At 41.7% G+C, this 21,981-nt stretch overlaps 1 protein-coding gene across 2 annotated transcripts in view; it reads left to right on the top strand.

The window, feature by feature from the left end:
* SLC38A4 (solute carrier family 38 member 4) overlaps nt 1–19,347 on the top strand; it is a 142,463-nt gene extending 123,116 nt beyond the window's left edge. For both annotated transcript variants that reach the window (XM_073619966.1, XM_073619965.1), the window contains exons 14-16: nt 993–1,137; nt 4,573–4,670; nt 14,373–19,347. In XM_073619966.1, the coding sequence (XP_073476067.1) occupies nt 993–1,137; nt 4,573–4,670; nt 14,373–14,474 (345 nt within the window). In that variant the 3' untranslated portion in view covers nt 14,475–19,347. The remainder of the gene's footprint in view (nt 1–992; nt 1,138–4,572; nt 4,671–14,372) is intronic.
* The last annotated feature ends 2,634 nt before the right edge of the window (nt 19,348–21,981 follow it).

Below are 21,981 nucleotides of genomic sequence, written 5' to 3'. Positions count from 1 at the left end.
ATCCCCTGGCTCTGTAAATATCAGGAAATATATTAGAAGTCAGTGAAAGAAGGAGATGATCAGAGAAGACAGGATCAAACAGCCTTTTTACACAATGCAAAGGATTCCCCCTTAGGGTCAATAGTGAGTATAACGAGCATGCTTTGCTGTATATACAGACTGATTTTACTATTGTAGGTTTAGTAACACTTTAAGGAAATCCTTTGGGGACCCTCAAGTCACCAGAACGAGTGTCCCAATTGGGAGATTTGCCCTCTATTACTTTTCTAGAGACAAGCAAAAATTTGAGGATTTTCTTTTACTTTCATTTTCAATGATCATGGTAAATAGGCCAGATAGAGAGGGTGACTCTCCCTAAGGGGGGGCACAGACGGCAATAAAAAAACCTAATACTGTAGGTGTTCTAATTCATCTCCACTCTGTTCAAAACTGAAAACAAAAAAGTTTTGCCTTTAGTTGAACTTTAAGCTTTGTATACACCTAACAATTGCCTGGAACCTGAGAGTTCGACTTACTGGATAAAATTAAGAGAAATAAAACATTCATGCACAACATTTTATATTTAGTTATAATAAGAAAATATATTTTTTTCCTGTTTTGCTTATATATAGGTCCCTACTATAATCAATAAAACAAATTTAATAAATGCATGCAGGTGTGAATTTAGTTAGCCCCCATTCACACCTATGCGAATTAGATGCGGCTTACACCGCATCCAATTTGCAGGACATTTTAAAATACATTCATATCAATGCATTTGGTTCACATATGCGCGTTGCATTCGCACTGCGCATTGCACAAAAAACGTGTGCGTTTTCTGGGCATTGCGGTGCGAATTACAAGCCCATTATCTTCTATGGGAACGCATCTGATTCGCAGATGCATTGCGTTCTGAACATGGATTTTCTCCTTCTGCTCACGACTCCTTCCCCCTATAACTGTAAGAATTGTAATCTGTGCATTACATATGTTATTTCTTTTATGTTTTTCAGATCCGCTCATCACTCACTACACTGTTATTTCCTGGAAGGCCATTCAGCTTGCTTAGGCATTTCCTGATTGCCTTCATTCTCCTGGCTTTTAATAATACCCTTGTCATATTTGTGCCTACTATTAAGGATATCTTTGGTTTCATTGGTATGTTTTTCAGTCTGCTTTTTTAAATATTTAATACTAAATCTAATATGTATACAATAGGTAAACTTGAGATTTTCGGGAGGAGCAGGTTTGGGCTGGTTCCCCCATTAGGCGTTTTACAGGAATATTCCTCCTGCTATGATATATACTGTAGTAATCATGTCATGCAGCAAGAATAATTATTATATTTTCTATTAGCATACTGTTTGGTGCCAGTAAAAAAACTGATGGGCAAAAAACTCTGCCCCATTTCAACCAAAATAAAAAAAAATGTAGTTGAGTTGTTTATTAAAACAGTATTAGACACACAAGCAAACATTTATGATATTGCAGCCTACCTATTCTTGGATGTGATGGCTGTATTAGTTTGCAGTGGTGTCTAGTACTCAATTCTCTTGGGGGGGGGGGGGGGGCGGCCCGAGGCCCTCCCAGCCAGCCAGCCAGCCAACCAAGCACCCCCCCCCTCCCAGGCACCAGCTCACTTGATCAATCGCCGCTTCCCTCCGCTTGTCACTCAATCGCCAGATCGCTCGCCCGTAGCCCGCCAGGCCCCCGCCAGCCCTGCACTTACCCCATCCAGGTTGCGGCTTTGGCAGTTTCCCCCCTGCGTCTCCTCCCAATTCCCGGCGGCCGCTTCCCCTCCCGGCCAATCAGGACTTAGGACCCGCGGCCAACCGGGTTTTAGGACTCCCCGCCAATCGGGTCTCAGGACCGGCTTCCTGATTGGCTGGGAGGAGAAACAGGAAGACATTAGCGAATATTAATTCGCTAATGTCACATAACTGGATGGGCTCTGCACCTGGAGCCCACCCTTTTTGAAATCAGGCTCTAATCATGTGCTTCAAAAAAAAAAACAGAAAATCATTGGAATCCATGCTTCCGGCGCCCAGAATGTAGATTAGGGGCCGGGCGCATTAATTAAGGGCAGTGCTGGGACAAGGCCATTTGGTGCCCAGGGCGAAGATGGCAAACTGCGCCCCCCCCCCCCCCCATTTTTCATTCAGATATCCCCGCACAAAGTCAAGGACGTTGTATGAAAACCGGTGGGCGCGAGGTGGTTAAAACGCATTTTTTTTTAACACAAAGTTGTCCATTTATACAATATTTCTAACACATAACATGTACATACCAAAAATGACACCCCAAAATAGATTCTCCTACTCCTCCGGAGTACGGCGATACCACATGTGTGAGACTTCCACAGCCTGGCCACATACAGAGGCCGAGTACAGCCGAGTATGGCTGAGCATGGCTGGGTATGGCCAAGCATGGCTGGGTATGGCCGAGCATCGCTGGGTATCACCGAGTATTGCAGACTATGACTGGATATAGAAGGGTATGGCTGGGTATCACCGAGTATTGCAGAGTATGGCGGGGTATTGCAGAGTATGGCGGGGTATTGCAGAGTATGGCGGGGTATCGCCGAGTATCACAGGGTATTGCACGGTATTGCGGGGTATTGCAGAGTATTGCAAAGTATTGCAGGATATTGCAGAGTATTGCACAGTGTTGTGGAGTATTGCAGAGTATTGCACAGTATTGTGGGGTATTGCAGAGTATTGTGGAGTATTGCGGGGTATTGCAGAGTATTTCAGGGTATTTACAGTATTGAAGAGTATTGCACAGTGTTGTGGGGTATTGCGGGGTTTTGCAGAGTATTGCGGGGTTTTGCAGAGTATGGCGGGGTATTGCAGAGTATCACAGAGTATGGCTGGGTATTGCAGAGTATTGCGGGGTATTGCAGAGTATTGCGGGGTATTGCAGAGTATTGCACAGTACTGCACAGTGTTGTGGAGTATTGCAGAGTATTTCGGGGTATTGCAGAGTATTGCACAGTATTGTGGGGTATTGCAGAGTACTGCACAGTGTTGCGGGGTATTGCAGAGTATTGCGGGGTATTGCAGAGTATTGCGGGGTATTGCAGAGTATTGCGGGGTATTGCAGAGTATTCTGGGGCATTGCAGAGTATTGTGGGGCATTGCAGAGCATTAGGGATGGCTGAGCATGGATGGATGGATGTCACTGAGCAGCGCTGTGGGCACTACATATCCAGCCCACAGCACTGCGAGAGGGGAATTCTGGGAGGACGTCATAGTACGTCCTCCCGGAGTTAAGCAACCAACCTGTAGCCGTCATTCGGCTATGGGTCGGTTGTTAAGTGGTTAAACAGCAGTGGTGGTCACTGGTCATTAACCTCGCCTCAGCCTCCTCCCCTCCCCCAATCCAGCCATTTATTAAAAAACAGATTAATAAATGGCTGGATTGGGGGAGAGGAGGAGGCTGAGGCGAGGTTAATGACCAGTGACCACCATTGCTGATGATCTGAGTCAGAACACTGGCAGTGGCACACACTGGCACTGCAATCGTCTACCTTCCCTTCCTTCCAGATTGAATCCAGCAGCAGCTACTAGAGCCAGCCAGCCAGGCAGGCAGCAGCTCCTCAGCTCAGCTCAGCTCGCTCCTTGAGGTGACAGCGCGCCGACATAGCTCCCGCCTCCCTGCGCGCCGACACAGCTTCCGCCTCCCTGCGCTCTTCTGCATCCTCCCACCTCGCCTCCGGCCGTGCGTGACGTCACGGCGCTGGCAGGGACTATGAGACTCCTCCATAGGGGAGTAAACTGTCTGTAACAGTGTAGTTGTGTGCTGAGGGAAGGGAGGATGCAGGAGCGCACAAAGGCAATTTGTACAGTGCCGCTGGGCGCTGTAAATGCACTTGACTGTAGACAGTAGTTATACTATTGTACACACTGGAGGGCGGCGGCCGTGGCAGAACGTCACCTGCAGGCTGCGCCCCCCCCCCTTATAGCAAATGGTACCGCCCAGGGCACGTGCCCCTTCCGCCCCTGCCTTGTACCGGCCCTGATTAAGGGGGTGGCGCCCCTGCACCCTGCATGAGCGGCCGCCACTGTTAGTTTGCCTTTTTAGTATTTATTTCTTCTATTTTCATCTGTTAATCCAGCCACCAAGTCTGTTTTTCACAGCACAAACTCCCCTGCAGAATAAGTCAGTTTATATGGCTGAGACAATGCACTTACCACTGGCAGGGGTGATTAAAATAATTTGCTTTTATTTATTCATGTAAAACCTTTATCCCAAAGGTACTTTGTAATTTAAATGTACTTTGCACATTATTGGTATTCCAGGTGAATATAGCTTCACCAAATGCACCAAGCTAAGAAAAGATTCTGTACTCATTAGTAAGTCAACCCAAATGAAGAGAATTTAGAAACAGATGTGTTATTTATTCTGAGTGCAGTTTCAGTTGATTCTTTAAATGAATGATGATAGAATGGCACCCAGCTAAAGCACTTGACTTGTACAAACAGCTTTCATGCTAGTATTTATGTTTATTGAATCATATTTTAGTGTTTCATCGTATTAAAGGCATATCAAGTCAGTAAAAAAATGAATAATACAAATGTCTTATAATTGTAGGTGCATCTGCAGCAACAAATTTGATCTTCATTCTTCCAGCTGCATTCTATCTACGAATAGTGAAAAAGGAACCTTTCCGTTCCCCACAGAAAATTGGGGTAAGAGCATAACAATGTGATAAAGATTAATGTGATAAAGTACATTTCTGCCAGTCCAGTCCAAATGTACCTAGTATTCCATAAACTTAGTAACAGAGGAAATTTCCAACACACAATTTAGAGGGTTGACTAACCCAATGTTTCTCAACTCCAGTCCTCAAGGAGCCCCGACAGGTCATGTTTTTAGGTTTTCCATTATTTTGCACTGGTGATTTGATCACTTTCACTGCCTTAGTAATTACCACAGCTGTTTCATCTGAGGGGAATCCTAAAAACATGACCTGTTGGGACGCCTTGAGGACTGGAGTTGAGAAACACTGGACTAACCCAAGCAGAAATTTTTTCAAAGATGCCAAATAATGAGTTGGGTTGTGAAAGTGGACCATGGCCATTTTTTATGCATCATCTAAGACCCAGGAAAAATTGTAAGATGTGGCAGCACGTCTTTGGCCACATTACATAAATTAGGGAAGGAGTAAGGGGTTTTCAACAAAATCATTAAGCAACAGTAAATATATATTTTTAATTCTACATTTTAAAGGGGTTGTAAAGGTAAAAATGTTTTCACCTTAATGCATTCTATGCATTAAGGTGAAAAAACTTTTGACAATACCGCCGCCCCCCCGTTTTACTTACCTGACGCCTCGAATCTCCGCTGTTCGTTCTCGTCATCTCCATTGCAGCTCAGCCTGGTCGCTGATTGGCTGCAGTGGATGGATTGGAAGCAGCGCAGCCATTGGCTCGCGCTGCTGTCAATCACATCTGATGACGCGGCGCGCCAGGGGGCGGGGCCGAGTGATACAGCGAGCCGCTATAGCCGCCGGCTGTATCACGGGAGCGCGCTCGCAAGCACTCACCACCATGCGAGGGAGCTCGCATTAAGGTGGTTAAGCTTCCCCTTTTGGGTGGAGCTCCGCTTTAAATGTGTATTAGCTAATACATAAGCTATAATAAATTATACATTTTCTTTAAAATAATTGCAGAGCTCCAGCTCTCCTGTGCACCTTTAGTAATATGTTACACGTTACACCCACCCACATATCTGTGTCATTCATTCACTGAGGTCTGTGAATGAACGAACTACAAGTCTTGTCTGACACTGCAGCAGAAGGCTTGTAGAACTCAATTAACTGTGATGGTGCTGGTAAGCGACCTCAAAGCTTATTGATTTTTTCTGCTCTTCAGTAACTGTATGGGAAGACAGCTATACAGAGAGTCTGGAGGAGCCTGACATTGCACCCACGATCTGCTGATTGTGAGTGCAATGCTCTGCAGGCTTCTATGAAAACAATTAATAAATGCACATTTTTTTTACCTGTAAAAAATTATGCATTTATTTATTTTATTTTTTGCAAAAGTGAACTTACCCTTTAACCACTTAAGTCCCGGACCATTTAGCTGCCCAAAGACCAGAGCACTTTTTGCCATTCGGCACTGCGTCGCTTTAACTGACAATTACGCGGTCGTGTGACGTTGCACCCAAACAAAATTGACATCCTTTTTTTCCCACAAATAGAGCTTTTTTTTGGTGGTATTTGATCACGTCTGCGGTTTTTATTTTTTGCGCTATAAACATAAAAATTGCGACAATTTTGAAAAAACGCATTTTTTTTTACTTTTTGCTATAATAAATATCCCCAAAAAATATATAAAAAAACATTTTTTTTCCTCAGTTTAGGCCGATACGTATTCTTCTACATTTTTTTGGTAAAAAAAAATCGCAATAAGCATTTGATTGGTTTGCGCAAAAGTTATAGTGCCTACAAAATAGGGGCTTTATGGCATATTTATTAATTTTTTTTTTTTACTAGTAATGGCGGCGATCAGCAATTTTTATTGTGACTGTGACATTATGGCAGACGGATCGGACACTTTTGGCGCGATTTTGGGACCATTCACATTTATACAGCAATCAGTGCAATTAAAAATGCATTGATTACTGTGTAAATGTGACTGGCAGTGAAGGGGTTAACCACTAGGGGGCAGTGAAGGGGTTAAGTGTGTCCTAGGGAGTGATTCTAACTGTGGGGGAGAGGCTATGTGTGACAGGACACTGATCACTGCTGCCAATTATAGGGAGCTGTGATCAGTGTCCTGTCACTAGGCAGAACGGGGAAATTCTTGTTTACATCAGCATTTCCCCATTCTTCCTCTCCTTGATACGATCGTGGGTATCCCCGCGGACATCGGGTACGCGGGACCCGCAATCACACTCACGGAGGTCACGGCGGGTGCGCGTGCGCGCCCATAAACCGATTCTTAAAGGGCAACGTACAGGTACGTTAATCTGCCTGTATGTGCCCTTCTGCCATCGTTTGTCGGCGTGAGACGGTCGGCAAGTGGTTAACCACCTCAATACAGGACACTTTCACCCCCTTCCTGCCCAAGCTATTTTTCAGCTTTCAGTGCTGTCACACTTTGAATGACAATTGCGCGGTCACACTGTAACCATGTGAAATTTGTATAATTTTCTTCACATATAGAGCTTTCTTTTGGTGGTATTTAATCACTTCCGTTTTTTTTTTTTATGTTTCCTAAAAAAAAAAAAAAAGATTGAAAATTTTGAAAAAAAACGTTTTTCTTAGTTTCTATCAGTAAATTTTGTAAATAAGTAATTTTTCTCCTTCACTGATGGGTGCTGATGAGGCGACGCTGATGGGCACTGATTGGCTGCGCTGATGGGCACTGATGAGGTGGCACTTATGGGCACTGATTAGGTGGCACTGATGAGGAGGTACGAATATACCCCACTTATGAGCACTGATATGTGGCACTGATGAGTACTGATAGGCGGCACTGATGAGTGGCACTGGTGGGCACTGATAGGTGGCACTGGTGGGCACTGATAGGTGGCACTGATGGGCACTGATAGGCGGCACTGGTAGGCACTGATAGGTGGCACAGATAGGCAGGACTGATGGGCACTGATGGGTGGCACTGATGGGTGGCAGTGATGGGCATTGATGGGCAGCAGTGATGGGCATTTATGGGCAGCACTGATAGCCAGCACTGACTGGCATGACTAATGGACACTGATTGGTGTCACTTGTGGGCACTGGTTGCTGGCAGTGGTGGGCACTGTTTGGCACTCATTGCTGGCACTGGTGGGTACTCATTGCTGGCACTATGGGGGCTTTATTGTAATCAGAGCACTGATGATCAGTGCCCTGATTACATATCTAGATGTCCCCTGCGAGGAGATGCCGCTGATCGGCTCTCCTCGCCGCACACCCAGTCAGTGTGAGGCGAGGAGCACCGATTACAGGCATTTCTGTGTTTACATGTAACTGGCTGTGATTGGACACAGCCAATAACATGGTTAAAGAGCCACGGCCGCGGCTTTTTACAGAGATCGGGGTTGCGCCGTGTTCTAGCAACATGGCATGGCCATGATCACCGCGCTGCACCCCCCGTGGGCGCGCAAGAGCATCCATTCTGGGATGCCGTCATATAATGTCGTCCCAGAATGAGAGCCGCACCGCCCCGCTGTCATTTGAGTGTTTAAAGGATTTCTCTAATGAAGCGAACCCTTGCCTATGTACAGCCATCAATGACTGGAGCTATGCAGCCCTTTTTTTAAAATATATTAAAGCGGAGTTCCACCCAAAAGTGGAAATTCCACTTTAAGGCCTCCTCCCTGGCTCATGTTTGTGAAACAGAGATTTTGGGGGTGGGGGGGAGCAGGTACCCGATTTTGACAGGTACCGTCTCCAACTTCCGTTCCGGTCCCCTTAGGCGATCAGAAGCAGAGAAGTTCTCCTTCACAAGGTCTTTTGGGACACATGACAGGTCCTAGCAGACTTCGGGACCAGTCACAGAGCGCCGCTCGTGCATGCGCAGTGGGCACCCCGGCTGTGAAGCCGCAAGCTGTCACAGCCGGGTACCCATAGTAATGATGGCGGCGCCACCGAGGGAGGACATGGGGAGAACACGGCTGTGGTAAGTGCACCGCTGGATCGTGGGACAGGTAAGTGTGTGTTTATTAAAAGTCAGCTGTCACTTTTAAATAACAAACAAATGACTGGAACTCCGCTTTAAGACCCCTTTCACACTGAGGCGCTTTTCAGGCATTTTTGCGCTAAAAGTAGCACCTGTAAAGTGCTTGAAAAGCGCCTCTCATGTCTCCCCAATGTGAAAGCCCGAGCACTTGCGAGATGGGAAAAAAGTCCTGCAAGCATCATCTTTTGGGGCGGTTTGGGAGTGGTGTATACACCGCTCCCAAAACACCCTGCCCGCTAGCGTGGGTTAAAAGCGCTGCTAAAATGTCGGTAAAACTTCACTAAAACTAGCGCCGTAAATGCAGCGCGGCCCAAATGTGAAAGTGCCCTAAAAGCACATTTACATCTTGCCTCTTCTGGCCACCAGAGGGAGTATTGATCTATTCATCACATTATATCTGGTGTCACAGTGAATTGCACAGTTTTAACAGTACATTCATGACAGTGAAAGTTTGCAAAACAAAGGTAACATATTGTGATGCTTAGAAATGCTACGATTAATCACTTGAGCTCTGGAGTTAGTACTGCTAACTGCTAATTTAACTGGTAATGGCATGGTCACGCAACGCTGTACCCAAACAAAATTTATATAATTTTTTTCATGGAAATAGAGGTTTCTTTTGGTGTTATTTGATCACCACTGGGTTTTTTATTTTTTGTGATCTAAACAGAAAAAGACCAAAAATTTGGAAAAAAAAAACAATATTTTTACTTTCTGCTACAAAACGTATCCAATAAAAAAAAAAATGTAAAAAATCGAATGTCTTCATAATATTTGGACAAAATGTATTATGCTACATGTCTTTGATTAAAAAAAAAATCCCAATAAGTGTATATACTGATTGGTTTGCTTGAAAGTTATAGCGCCTACAAACTATGGTATAAATACTGAAATCTTTTTTTATATACCACTAATGGCGGTGATCAGCTACTTGTAATGGGACTGCAATGGTGCCGGGGGCAATCTGACACTCACTATTGCTGAGTGGAACTGACTAACTGCCAGTGACATCACCAGTGACATTAACCGCTTCAGCCCCGGAAGTTTTGACCCATTTCCTGACCAGAGCACTTTTTGCGATTCGGCACTGCGCCGTTTAACTGACAATTGCGCGGTCGTGTGACATGGCTCCGAAACAAAATTGACATCCTTTTTTTCCCACAAATAGAGCTTTCTTTTGGTGGTATTTGATCACCTCTGCGGTTTGTTTTTTTTGCGCTATAAACAAAAAAGAGCGATAATTTTGAAAAAAACGCATTATTTTTTACTTTTTGCTATAATAAATATCCCCCCAAAAATATATAAAAAAAACAATTTTTTTCCTCAGTTTAGGCCGATATGTATTCTTCTATATATTTTTGGGAAAAAAAAATTGCAATAAGCGTATATTGATTGGTTTGCACAAAAGTTATAGCGTCTATGAAATAGGGAATAGATTTATAGCATTTTTTATATTCTTTTTTTTTACTAGTAATGGCGGCAATCTGCGATTTTTATCGTGACTGTGACATTATGGCGGACACATCGGACAATTTTGACACATTTTTGGGACCATTGGCATTAATACAGCGATCAATGCTATAAAAATGCATTGATTACTGTAAAAATGTCACTGGCAGTGTAGGGGTTAACACTAGGGGCGATCAAGGGGTTAATTGTGTTCCCTAGTGTGTGTTCTAGCTGAAGGGGGGGAGGGGACTGACTAGGGGAGATGACAGATCGCTGTTCATACTTTGTATGAACAGCGATCTGTCACTTCTCCCCTCGGAGAACCTGGAGAACACAGAGATCCCTCTTCTCGCCATGTTACAAGCTATCGCAGGAGCCCGGCATCCATCGAGACCGCCGGGAACTCGCATCGGCTCCGGGGGCAAGCTGCGGGCCCCTAGTGGCGACCAGAGGGAGCAATGTAACATAACAGCGTTTCGCGCAGCTGAGCCATGTTGCCGTAGTACTGCAGCGGCTGGTCGGCAAGCGGTTAATACAGTGATCAGTGATAAAACTATACACTGTCACTGTACTAATACAATGGTGGGAATCGGGTTAACATCTTGGGGCGATCAAGGGGTTAAATGTGTGCCTAACTATGTGTAATATGTGTTTAGTAGTGCTGCTTTTACTAAAAGACCTCTAATGCCGCGTACACACGAGCGGACTTTACGGCAGACTTTGCCCGGCGGACTTTTCGACGGACTTTACAACAGACTTTCTGAATGAACGGACTTGCCTACACACAATCCACCAAAGTCCGACAGATTCGTACGTGATGACGTATGACCGGACTAAAATAAGGCCAGTAGCTAATAGCTGCCCTAGCATGGCTTTTTGTCTGTCGAACTAGCATACAGATGAGCGGACTTTTTGACCGGACAAACATGTTTTAAATCTAAGTCCGTCCAACTTTTGAGAAAACAAAGTCCGCTGGAGCCCACACACGATCTAATTGTCCTACCAAATCCCGTCCGTCGGGCAAAGTCTGCCATAAAGTCCGCTCGTGTGTACGCGGCACAAGTTTCTCATCCCTGAAAAAGAGACAGATCAGTTCTTCTGTACAGAGCTCTGTGTTGATTGTCAACACAAAGCTCCAGGTTATGATTGTACACAGTGGATCAGCAGGCCTCTCAGGTGTGAAGCATTGGCAATGACTTGGTGATAGGTTCCCGCCGTGTAAAATCACACTGGGTGTCGGGGGGCATGCATGCTTCGTTGTTGCTTTGCCTGTGTGGGCCGCAGTACATTGCGAGTGGGCAGTTCACAAGTGGCTAAATATGATTAGCTTGCCTTCCTAAACATTCCTATCAAACCTATATTACAGAATCTTTTCCATATACATCTTACTGCACATCAGTTAGGTTTAGATGTTACTGTAAAATGAGTAGGTTTTCTTACGAGTTGTATTATTTTCGATTTCATAATAACTGAACAAATGTACTTGCCCTCACCCTTTTTTTGTCCTAGCCAGTTGTCTATGTTAAAACAAGTTGTATTACATTACACACCCTAGAAATGTACAGGCAGAATCTTTAGAACAATGAATCATCCTTGTGGAAAAATTGGTGACTGTATTACAGTAATGTTAGTAATAAGTGATTCACAGCTGTAGAGGGCGCTGTTCCACACCGCATAATGTGGTTATTCAGCCCAAGTATAAATCTCAGTAATCTGACCTAAGCCATTAATAGTTTATCCTATTTTCACAAAAGGTGCAACAAATTATAGAAATCTCCCAACATGTTCAAACAAACATACTACTAGATTGTTAAAACAGCAGAAAATTCTGGACTTGGAAGTAGAATTCACATCATAAGCGCTATTGCATCTTTTGCTATAACAGACAAAATTGAGTACTGTCCGTGATACTTTTTTTATTTATTTGCACTAACATACAATTTTTCAGGACAAGCTTTCGGGGTATGTCCCCTTCTTCAAGGTCCAAGCAGTACTTGGACCTTGACAAACAGACAAAAGATCTGTCCACATATGGCCAGTAAAAAATAATCAAAAAATGTAACGTAATTAAAACACACCTATACAGAATGTCAATAGTACTAGAGTGAATGAAATAATCATTACCTGGAGAAAACTGCTGCAAACTTACTCCTGTGCTGCTCACACAACTAAATGCTTGAAGTGCCACTAAATGCTGGTTTAAAAAAAATCTATTCAAGTATGTACAGGCATACCCCACTTTTAAGTACACAATGGGGTTTATTTACTAAAGCTGGAAAGTGCAAAATCAGGCTTATTTCTGCAAAAGAAACCAATGAGCTTCTAACCCCAGCTTGTTCAATTAAACTTTGGTAATAAAACCTGGAAGCTCATTGGTTTCTATGCAGAAGTGAGCCTGATTTTACACTTTCCAGCTTTAGTAAATAAACCCCATTGTGTACTTAAAAGCGGGGTATGCCTGTATTCCTAACTCAAAAAATGTCCTTTTTTTTCCGCTGTGATCCAATTTCTTGTTAGAGGGTGGCAACATTCATTCTCCATGGTCCCAATGTATGTAGGAACATAGCCACCTTTTCTTGATTGGACTAGGGACTATGGCTCTGTTCACACTGCCACGACCTGAAAATTGCACGACTTTGTCAGGCGACTTTGGCGCGACTCTGGAGCGACTTTGGTGTGACTTAGAAGCAACTTCAGGGAAGGCCTGTGTAATCTTCTTGTAATGTCGGATCCAAATCTCACATTAAGATGAGGATCAGACTTGAATGTGACTTTAATTTAATTCTATGGACTGAAATTGGACAGAGGTTGGACCAAAGTAGTGCAGGAACCTTTTCCAAAGTCACACCAACACAAGTTGGACCAGTTAAGACAGCTCTCAGAGGGTTGATTTTTACATGCCTTGCGACATGTGCTCTCAAAGTCGGATAGATTGTTGCGTCAGTGTGAACCAGGCCTTAGGGATGTGTAGTGTGCATAGAGCAATGCAGATATCCACAAGTAATATGCACTGCTCATTCCAAACAAATTAAAGTGAGAAGAAAAGAGAGGACTGGGACATAACAATGCAGCAGAAAAACAAAGTAAGGGTCCTTTCACACGGGGCAGTCCGCCTGGCGGACTCCGCTTTGCTCAGCGGGGGATCGATCCGTTGATCCCCGCTGAGCAGGCGGATGACAGGTCCATCTCCGCTCACTGTACAGACACAGACCTGTCAGAGCCCCGCTCTCCTCTATGGGGAGATCACATGAAAACGGACCGCCTGTCCATTTTCATCCAATCCCATCCGATCCACCAGATGGATGTAAAATAGGGTTACCATACATCTGGATTTCATGGACAGGATCGGATTGGATAGTGGCGGATGTCACTGCTGACATCCACCGCTCCATAGGGCTGAATGGAGCATCCGATCAGGTCTGCCTGAAAAACTGACAGGCGGACCTGATCGGAAAGCCCGTGTAAAATGGGCCTAAGAACCAATTTCTTGAAAATAGATTACATGGCCATTAAAGTGATTGTAAATTCTCTGGGTTTTTTTCCTATAAAAATAACAAACATGTCATACTTACCTCCTCTGTTGCAGTGGATTTGCACAGGGCAGCCCCGGGCCACCTCTTCTTGGGTCACTCTTCTGTGACCCTGTCCCCTTCCTCTTGTTTAGTGCCCCCACAGCAAACAGCTTGCTATGGGCTCCCAAGCTCCAACCCGCCCCCCCCCCCCCCGTCCTGATTGGCTAGCTGATTTGACAGCAGCGACAGCCAATTGTGCTGCTGCTGTGTCTCAGCCAATCAGGAGGGACAATCTTGGATGGCTGAGACCCTCGTGGACATCGCTGAATAGAGAGGGGGCTCAAGTAAGTATTAGGGGGGCTGAGGGGGGCTGCTGCACACAGAAGGTTTATTATCGTAATGCATAGAATGCATTAAGATTAAAAAAAACCTTCAGACTTTACAATCCCTTTAAGTAGGGGATGTGTATGGTTTATTTTTGAAGAATAAGTATATTGCTTTGTGTAATTTAAGCTTTTGGGAGCCTGATCCCATGTGCAGAGATCACATGGCTGTGTGATTAGCACTGGAAGGGGCCTGGAAGATCAATTTACCTAGGAAAAGTATTTCAACTAATGTATTACTAATTTCTCACCACCCCAACAAGATTGTTAGAAAGCTTTATGTTAATTTTCAAAAAATCAACTTTCTGTACGACAGGATGTTCAGTGATCAATTTCAATGTTTTTCTTTTGCCCTGCAGGCCCTTGTATTCCTTATTGTTGGAGTCATATTTATGATTGGAAGCATGGGACTTCTTATATCCGATTGGATCCATAACCCACTTTCCTCCAAGCATCATTAACCCTGCCTGTGCCTTAACACGAGAGTGAGTGGCTATAAGACAGTTCTTCTAAATGAGTCCAAAGACTGTTGTTGGTACCAACAAATGTGATACTGAACACTTTTTTAGGGGTGATTATTTATGCATTATACATGCACATGTTAATATTTCTAGAACTACGGAAATTGAGTACATGGAAACAAGTGATAAAATCTTGGATGAGCTGCTGGAATAAGGATCAGTGGAGGATACTGGAGAATGGATTATGCCAGAACTCTATTTTTGCAACCACTGCTCATGTTTTTAGTGAAGATGGATTCTGAAAAATGTGCATCTTGGAAAGTAAACATACTTGGACTTTTTTCCTTTATACTAAAAGCCCTTAGTGGATTCCTTATCTCTGGATTGTAAATATAACATCATACCTAACAGTGAAAGCCAAGCTTCAAAATATTTCCTGTTTTGAATAGAGTGATAAAGGAATTGCTTCAGTTTTTTTTTGTCATGTGTGTTCCTACTGGGTAGATTTCCCTTCACTTCCTGTCAAGGCAAGAAAATCTCCCCAGTGGGGATGCATATTAAAACAAAACTACATTTTTTAAGGGACTATCCTAGTGACAATTGCACCCCCACCCCCATTTTAAAAAAAAATATTTTCAATGGGGTCACAAGCAGAATGCCTTACAGAGATTTTAAGTCTTCCCCACTGTATCAATAATAAAAAAGCTGTCTAGATTTTGGCTTTAAAGTCCTTCAAAACCTCTGTTTTAAAAATATCATCATTTGCCATAAGTGGTATAGGATTGTATTCACAGTTGAATTTGAATTTTCTGATCTTATTTCCGGTATTTTGCACCTAATATGTATGAATAGTTGAACCATTGTACAGATTTTTGAATATACAGTCCTGAGAATCTTGATTTATAAACCTTTAGGTCTTAATTTATAGAAAATATAAGGAAATGTAGGGTGCCCTGATGTATAGGAATTTGATGTGGATCAGGAGCTATCAGGAGAAGAGGAAAGACACTGTTGCACTTAGACACATTTGGTAAATGATCCTGGGCATACATTTTACGTGCAGCGTTCCTGATCTCATGCCCTGTACACACAGTTGGACATTGATCGGACATTCCGACAACAAAATCCATGGATTTTTTCCGACGGATGTTGGCTCAAACTTTTCTTGCATACACACGGTCACACAAAGTTGTCGGAAAATCTGATCGTTCAAAACGTGGTGACATAAACCACGTATGTCGGGACTATAAATGGGGCAGTAGCCAATAGCTTTCGTCTCTTAATTTATTCTGAGCATGCGTGGCACTTTGTGCGTCGGATTTGTGTACACAGGATCGGAATTTCCGACAACAGATTTTGTTGTTGGAAAATTTTATAGCAAGCTCTCAAACTTTGTGTGTCGGAAATTCCGATGGAAAATGTGTGATGGAGCCCACACACGGTCGGAATTTCCGACAACTAGGTCCTATCACACATTTTCCATCGGAAAATCCGACCGTGTGTACAGGGCATCATGGATCTGGCCTTATCTGAAGTGGTAAAAACTAAGAAAAAAAATGCAATACCTAGATTACAAGACATAACGTGCAAATGATCATGCCATAACCAGACCATAAATTTGTCAGATATGGTCATTGTATAATTTTATCTACCCAATTAGTTGTTTGATATCTAATAGCTTAAGCGACCTACAAACATACAGAGGCTGGCTGCACACATCCAATTTCTTTTCTTATAGCGATGTGCAAATATCACTTTTAGAGACAGCCCTAGCGCTAGCCTATCTTGGGGAGAAAACAGTAGCAGACATCTGGGAAAATCCCACCAGACCAATTATTTCTTCTCCTGAGCAGGTTTAGGCAGGGTTGTCTGCCAGAGTCATGAAAGGCTTAAAGAAGTGTGATTTTTTTCCCCAATCACATCATGACTGAGCTAGATCTATTAATGCTTCCCTACCACAATGTTATAGGCATATTTTGAAGTCTGCTGATAATGGTATTCAATTTCACATGGTCCGCACTGCAGATCTGGGAATTTGTGCCCTTGTGAACATTAGTGATAAATTAGGTAAAAACGTATATTTTCTGTTATCCTTTATTTAAAAAACAATTCCCTGAATATTAAAATGTTAGTCTGTTAAATTGCTTGTTGGTTACAGTGTATGCATAGCCAACACTTTTTTACTTTTGGATGGAGTAGGGAAGAGTTCATTTTTGCTGGAGAAAATTCCCTTTGCTTCCTGTTCTGAAGACACAACAGTTGATAACTGCTAAACTGTACTGTAAACTGTCAATTTTTGGATTTCTCACTTTCTGTGTCTGTGACAATGGTCACCAGAACAAATATAGATGATGAAACCTTGTGGGAACACAGACAAAAACAAAAACGTCCCTACTCTAAACTGTTCATTCTATTCAAAAATTAAAAAGCAAATTTGACTATGCATACAGTAGCACAACCGACACACTTTGCTCTTCAAAACTGCATCAGGCACTTTACATTATGCGTGAAAAACAATAAGCTAATTTATTTTCTTATATGCCATTAAGGTAATAAATAGACTATAAAATACACCTTTTATTTTTATAGCAACCAAATTATAAATGCATAGAGTATATGGACATTATTTTACTTCTGTCCTATTTTTCCCAAAGCAAGCCATTTATCAATTTTTTTGTAGTATATATCCAAAGATGCTCCATAATACTTCTATTTAACTAGGATTGTTGAATGTGGCGCTGGGTTACTGATAACAGCATGCCTTATTTATAAAAGTGCCTGAAAGATTAATTTTCTGTAGGACTGTCCCAAACAGCCACATACTGTAAATCCCTCCTCCAATTTTTGCTGCGCAAGTTTGAAGAAGAGAGAAAGCATATGTTTGGGGCAGCGTTGGCCATTCTTAATTCAGGCAAAACTGAGACCCTGTATTTGAACAATACCCATTTACCATATTATTGTGTCTTCCACAATGACCCTAAGTAGTGTATGGGTAGCACTTAGGATCTGGATACCTTGTTATTGACTGACAATGCCTGTGTAGTAAATATGTTCAGTGCAGGAAACTGGGATAAAAAAAGGTATATAAATATGTATGTATATAGTATCCTATTTCTTTTCAAATCTTAGTGTTATTCTGAGAGAATAGTATATGTGTGTGTTGTATAATTTTTAGTTCTGTTACACTGAAATGTGTTTTCTAGTATTCCTAGTACATGTGGTACACTGAGCCATGCTTTCTAAATTATGTGATTTGTGTGGCGTTTATGTTTTATGATGTTAGAGCCACACAAGGAAGTGTATTTATAAACCATCCCCAATGGGTCTTTGGGAATTGCAGCTTGGCAACTGGCAGAGTAGATACAGAAAGTAAAACTTAGCTAGCCTGTCATGGTCTACAATGAAAAAATCAAAACTAGGACCCCATAACATCACCCTAATACATAAAGCTTACAAGCATGACATCCTCTTAAATTTAATGGGTTGTCAACAAGACATCAATGAGGGTCAAAACTGCCCTGATCAAACACACCCAGAAAACTGCACCTAAACCTAAACATTTATTGGGTTGTTATTCCTGATACTCTTGCTGTTATGCAATTTTACAAAGTACTTCTGTAACTGTATGATTTCAAACCACACTGTAGGCATTTTAAGTGGAAGTATTTCCTGTAACAGATGTACCATTATTATTAGCAGAAAACTACAGTCAGTTGAACTATGCCAAAGCTGCAGCCACTACAATACATTACACTTTAAAGACCTGGGTTCATCAGTGTCCTCTCTATCTACAGGTAGGATGAACGGGACTCTCGCACCATTGGTTGCAATTAGTTTGATAATGTCTTCAAATTGCTATACCAGGATCAGACCTGCTATTAAGCTATGCCCCTTGCTGTAAAGTTAGATGCTTGTAACAATTTAATCCTACTTCCATCCAGTATTTTATTTCCCTTGTGCAGAGTAGGCTGGACGTCCTTATGCTGTTACAGTATGTAGACATCACCCTAACATAGGACTTTAAGGAGTTCATATCAAACATTAAGAAATATGTGTATACACAGATAAAATTTGTTCTACGTGGACTGACAAGGGAGTGCTGGTAGGGTGCTCCCACACTTAGCTTTTCTTTCCTTCAAGACTGATACTGGTTGTATGGGTTGCTACAGAAGAAGCTCCAACTCTGGCGGAAGTCATCAATGGCAGTTAATTGAATTGTTGCAGTCCCACTTGCGGGTTCAATTGCCCTGTTCTTATTGAATTTCTTGTTTAGCTTGTCAGTAAAATTATAAAATACTATGCTGTTTATGCTGTACATTTCTCCAAACACTCTCAAATGAGCTCATATCAACTGTTAAAGAGTATTTTACTATTATACCAAATGGTGTTAATTTCAACTTTAGTGCATAAGTACATTTTAGTAGAAGATACCTCAGACTAATGATTAACTATACCTTTTTAGATATATCATTACAGCAATATTTATTTACTGTATATGCACAACTCTCTTAGAGCTCATGGAATATAGTGATACTTTTTTTCTTTGGTATGGTTTGCTATATTTTCTAGTATATGGGTATTTCTCTGTTTTTATAATATGCTAGGTTTAAGGAAAAAAAAAACTGTATTGTTCTCTCACATAATTAATAAAAGACCAGTTGGTACTATATACTTGTATTATACTGTATAATATGTTTATGTTTTCCTTTAAAAAATGCCCCAAAAAATTCAGGGAGTGTGTTTAAGAGTGATTTGAATGGGTTTTTCAAAATGGAACTGTGCTGTTTTACTAAACTTGTTTGTAATATACTATAGTTTTTCATGAAATGTTTTTATAGTAAGGAAAATAAAATCTAAAACATTTTGAACCAAATGTTGCATTTATTTTTTATTAATCCTGCTCAGTGCTTTATAGAATATAATAGAATATATGTGATGTTTATATTAGTGACAGTTGGGCTCATTTATAAAATAAGAGAATTGTCTGAGTTATTCCATGCCATTACCTGATATCTAGTCCTACATACTATTTTACCCATAATGACAACGCTAGCAATAATGGAAAATATACTTTTTCCTGCTGATTTATGAACGTAGCTTTTTACAGTGAAACAAGCATCTGTCTTTACAAGTCCATAATGTTTAAAATGTCACAGAAAAGCAATTGGACTTTGGTACTGGCAAAAGTTTCCATGAGAAATGGTAATGTTCCACAACAACTGGGTAAAACTTCTACATTTTTAAGAAGTGCACTCTCTAGTGGAAAGTTTCTACTGGATCATATCAGTACCAGAGGACAGTGGCTTCACTGTGGTCTTTTTACATGATAAATATGATAGATCTGCCCATAGATGTGCGCAGTTTATTGCATTAGGGTGTACACCTAAAAGCTTAAACACACATGCCTGGGTATATATCTATCTATCTCTATATATATATATCAATAGATAGATACATATATCTATCTATCGATATATATCTATCTATCGATATATATATATATATATATATATATATATATATATATATATATATATATATCCTTATAAATATATGTAAGTAAATATTATAAAATGTAAAAAAAATATTTAAACATGAACAGTTTCAGTAGAGCAGTGGATGGTGCCAGTAGGGCAGAGGCTGGTGTCAGTAGGACAGTGGATGGTGCCAGTTAGTAGAGAAGTGGACAGTGTCAGTAGGGCAGCAGACAGTGTGAGTTGTTTTTTACTTTTTTTACTTTATTTTTTATTATTTTTTACAATATTTAACCACTTCAATACAAGACATTTATACCCCCTTCTGCCCAGACCAATTTCCAGCTTTCAGTGCTCTCACACTTTGACTGCCAATTACTCAGCCATGCAACACTGTACCCAAACAACATTTTTATCATTTTTTTCACACAAATAGAGCTTTCTTTTGGTAGTATTTCATCACCACTGGTTTTTTTATTTTTTACAACATAAGTGAAAAAGAGCAAAAAATTTGAAAAAAAACCCACTTTTTTTTAGTTTCTATGATAACATTTTGCAAATAAGTAATTTTTGTTCATAAATTTGGGCCAAAATTTATACTGCTACATATCTTTGGTAAAAATAACCCAAATAAGTGTATATTATTTTTTCAGTGTTAAATTTATAGAGTCTACAACCTATGGTGCCAATCACTGAAAATTGATCACACCTGATGTACTGACGGCCTATCTCATTTCTTGAGGCTCTGAAATGTCAGGAAAGTACAAAAAAAACCCAAATAACCCCCTTTTTAAAAAAAGACAGTCCAAGGTATATAGTAAGAGGCATGGCAAGTTTTTTGACGTAATTTTTTCCCACAATTCTTGGGAAAATTAAGACATTTTTTTTTTTTAAACACAATTGTCATAATAACAAGTAATTTCTCACACACAGCATATGCATACTTGCAATTACACCCCAAAATACATTCTGCTACTCCTCTCAAGTATGGCGATACCACATGTGTGTGACCTTTTTCACAGCCAGGCCGCATAGAGAGGTCCAACATGCAGTGAGCACCTTCAGGCGTTCTAGGAGCATAAATTACACATCTAATTTCCTAATGACCTATTAAACGTTTGAAGGCCCTGGAGCACCAGGACAACGGAGCTACCCACAAAATGACCCAATTTTGGAAAGCAAACAACCCAACATATATTTTTTACACAAATTTATATGGTCAATTTATAAGATATTTTTAACACATAGCATGTACATAGCAAAAAGTACCCCCCAAAATACATTCTGCTACTCCTCCTGAGTATGACGATACCACATGTGTGAGACTTTTACACAGTCTAGCCATATACAGAGGCCCAACATTGAAGTAGTACCTTCAGGCATTCTAGGAGCATATATTACATTATGTTACATTATGTGACATTTCATTCCAACCTATCACACTTTTGGAGCACCAGGACTGTGGAATTACCCACAAAATTACCCAATTTTGGAAAGCAAACACCCCAAGGTATATTCTATGAGGCATGGGCGGGCAGATAGGTACTCGGGTGCTCTGATGGGCTGGTGACAGGTACTCTGATGGGCTGGTGACAGGTACTCGGGTACTTTGATGGACTGGTGACAGGTACTTGGGTACTCTGAGGGGTTGGGACATGTACTCGGGTACTTTGATGAGCTGGTGACAGGTACTCGGGTACTCTGATGGGCTGGAGACAGGTACTCGGGTACTCTGATGAGCTGGTGACAGGTACTCGGGCTGGTGACAGGTCATCGGGTACTCGGGCTGGTGACAGGTACTCTGGTACTTTGATGGGCTGGTGACAGGTCCTCTTTATTACTGGGGGGAGCAATCAGTGTGATTGGTGTGCACTGTAAGCGGTAACAAGCTATTACTGCAATCTCCTCACACACGATCAGTGTGTGAGGAAGAGAACCTGGTAACAGCTCGTTACAGTGGTTTGTTTATATTCTGAGGCCGGCTGTGATTGGACACAGCCGTTCACATGGTAAAGAGCCAATTTCATTGTCTC

This window comes from Aquarana catesbeiana, linkage group LG03, assembly GCF_042186555.1.
Source record: "Aquarana catesbeiana isolate 2022-GZ linkage group LG03, ASM4218655v1, whole genome shotgun sequence".
Taxonomy (NCBI): domain Eukaryota; kingdom Metazoa; phylum Chordata; class Amphibia; order Anura; family Ranidae; genus Aquarana; species Aquarana catesbeiana.
This window is presented reverse-complemented; position numbering and strand designations above follow the sequence as displayed.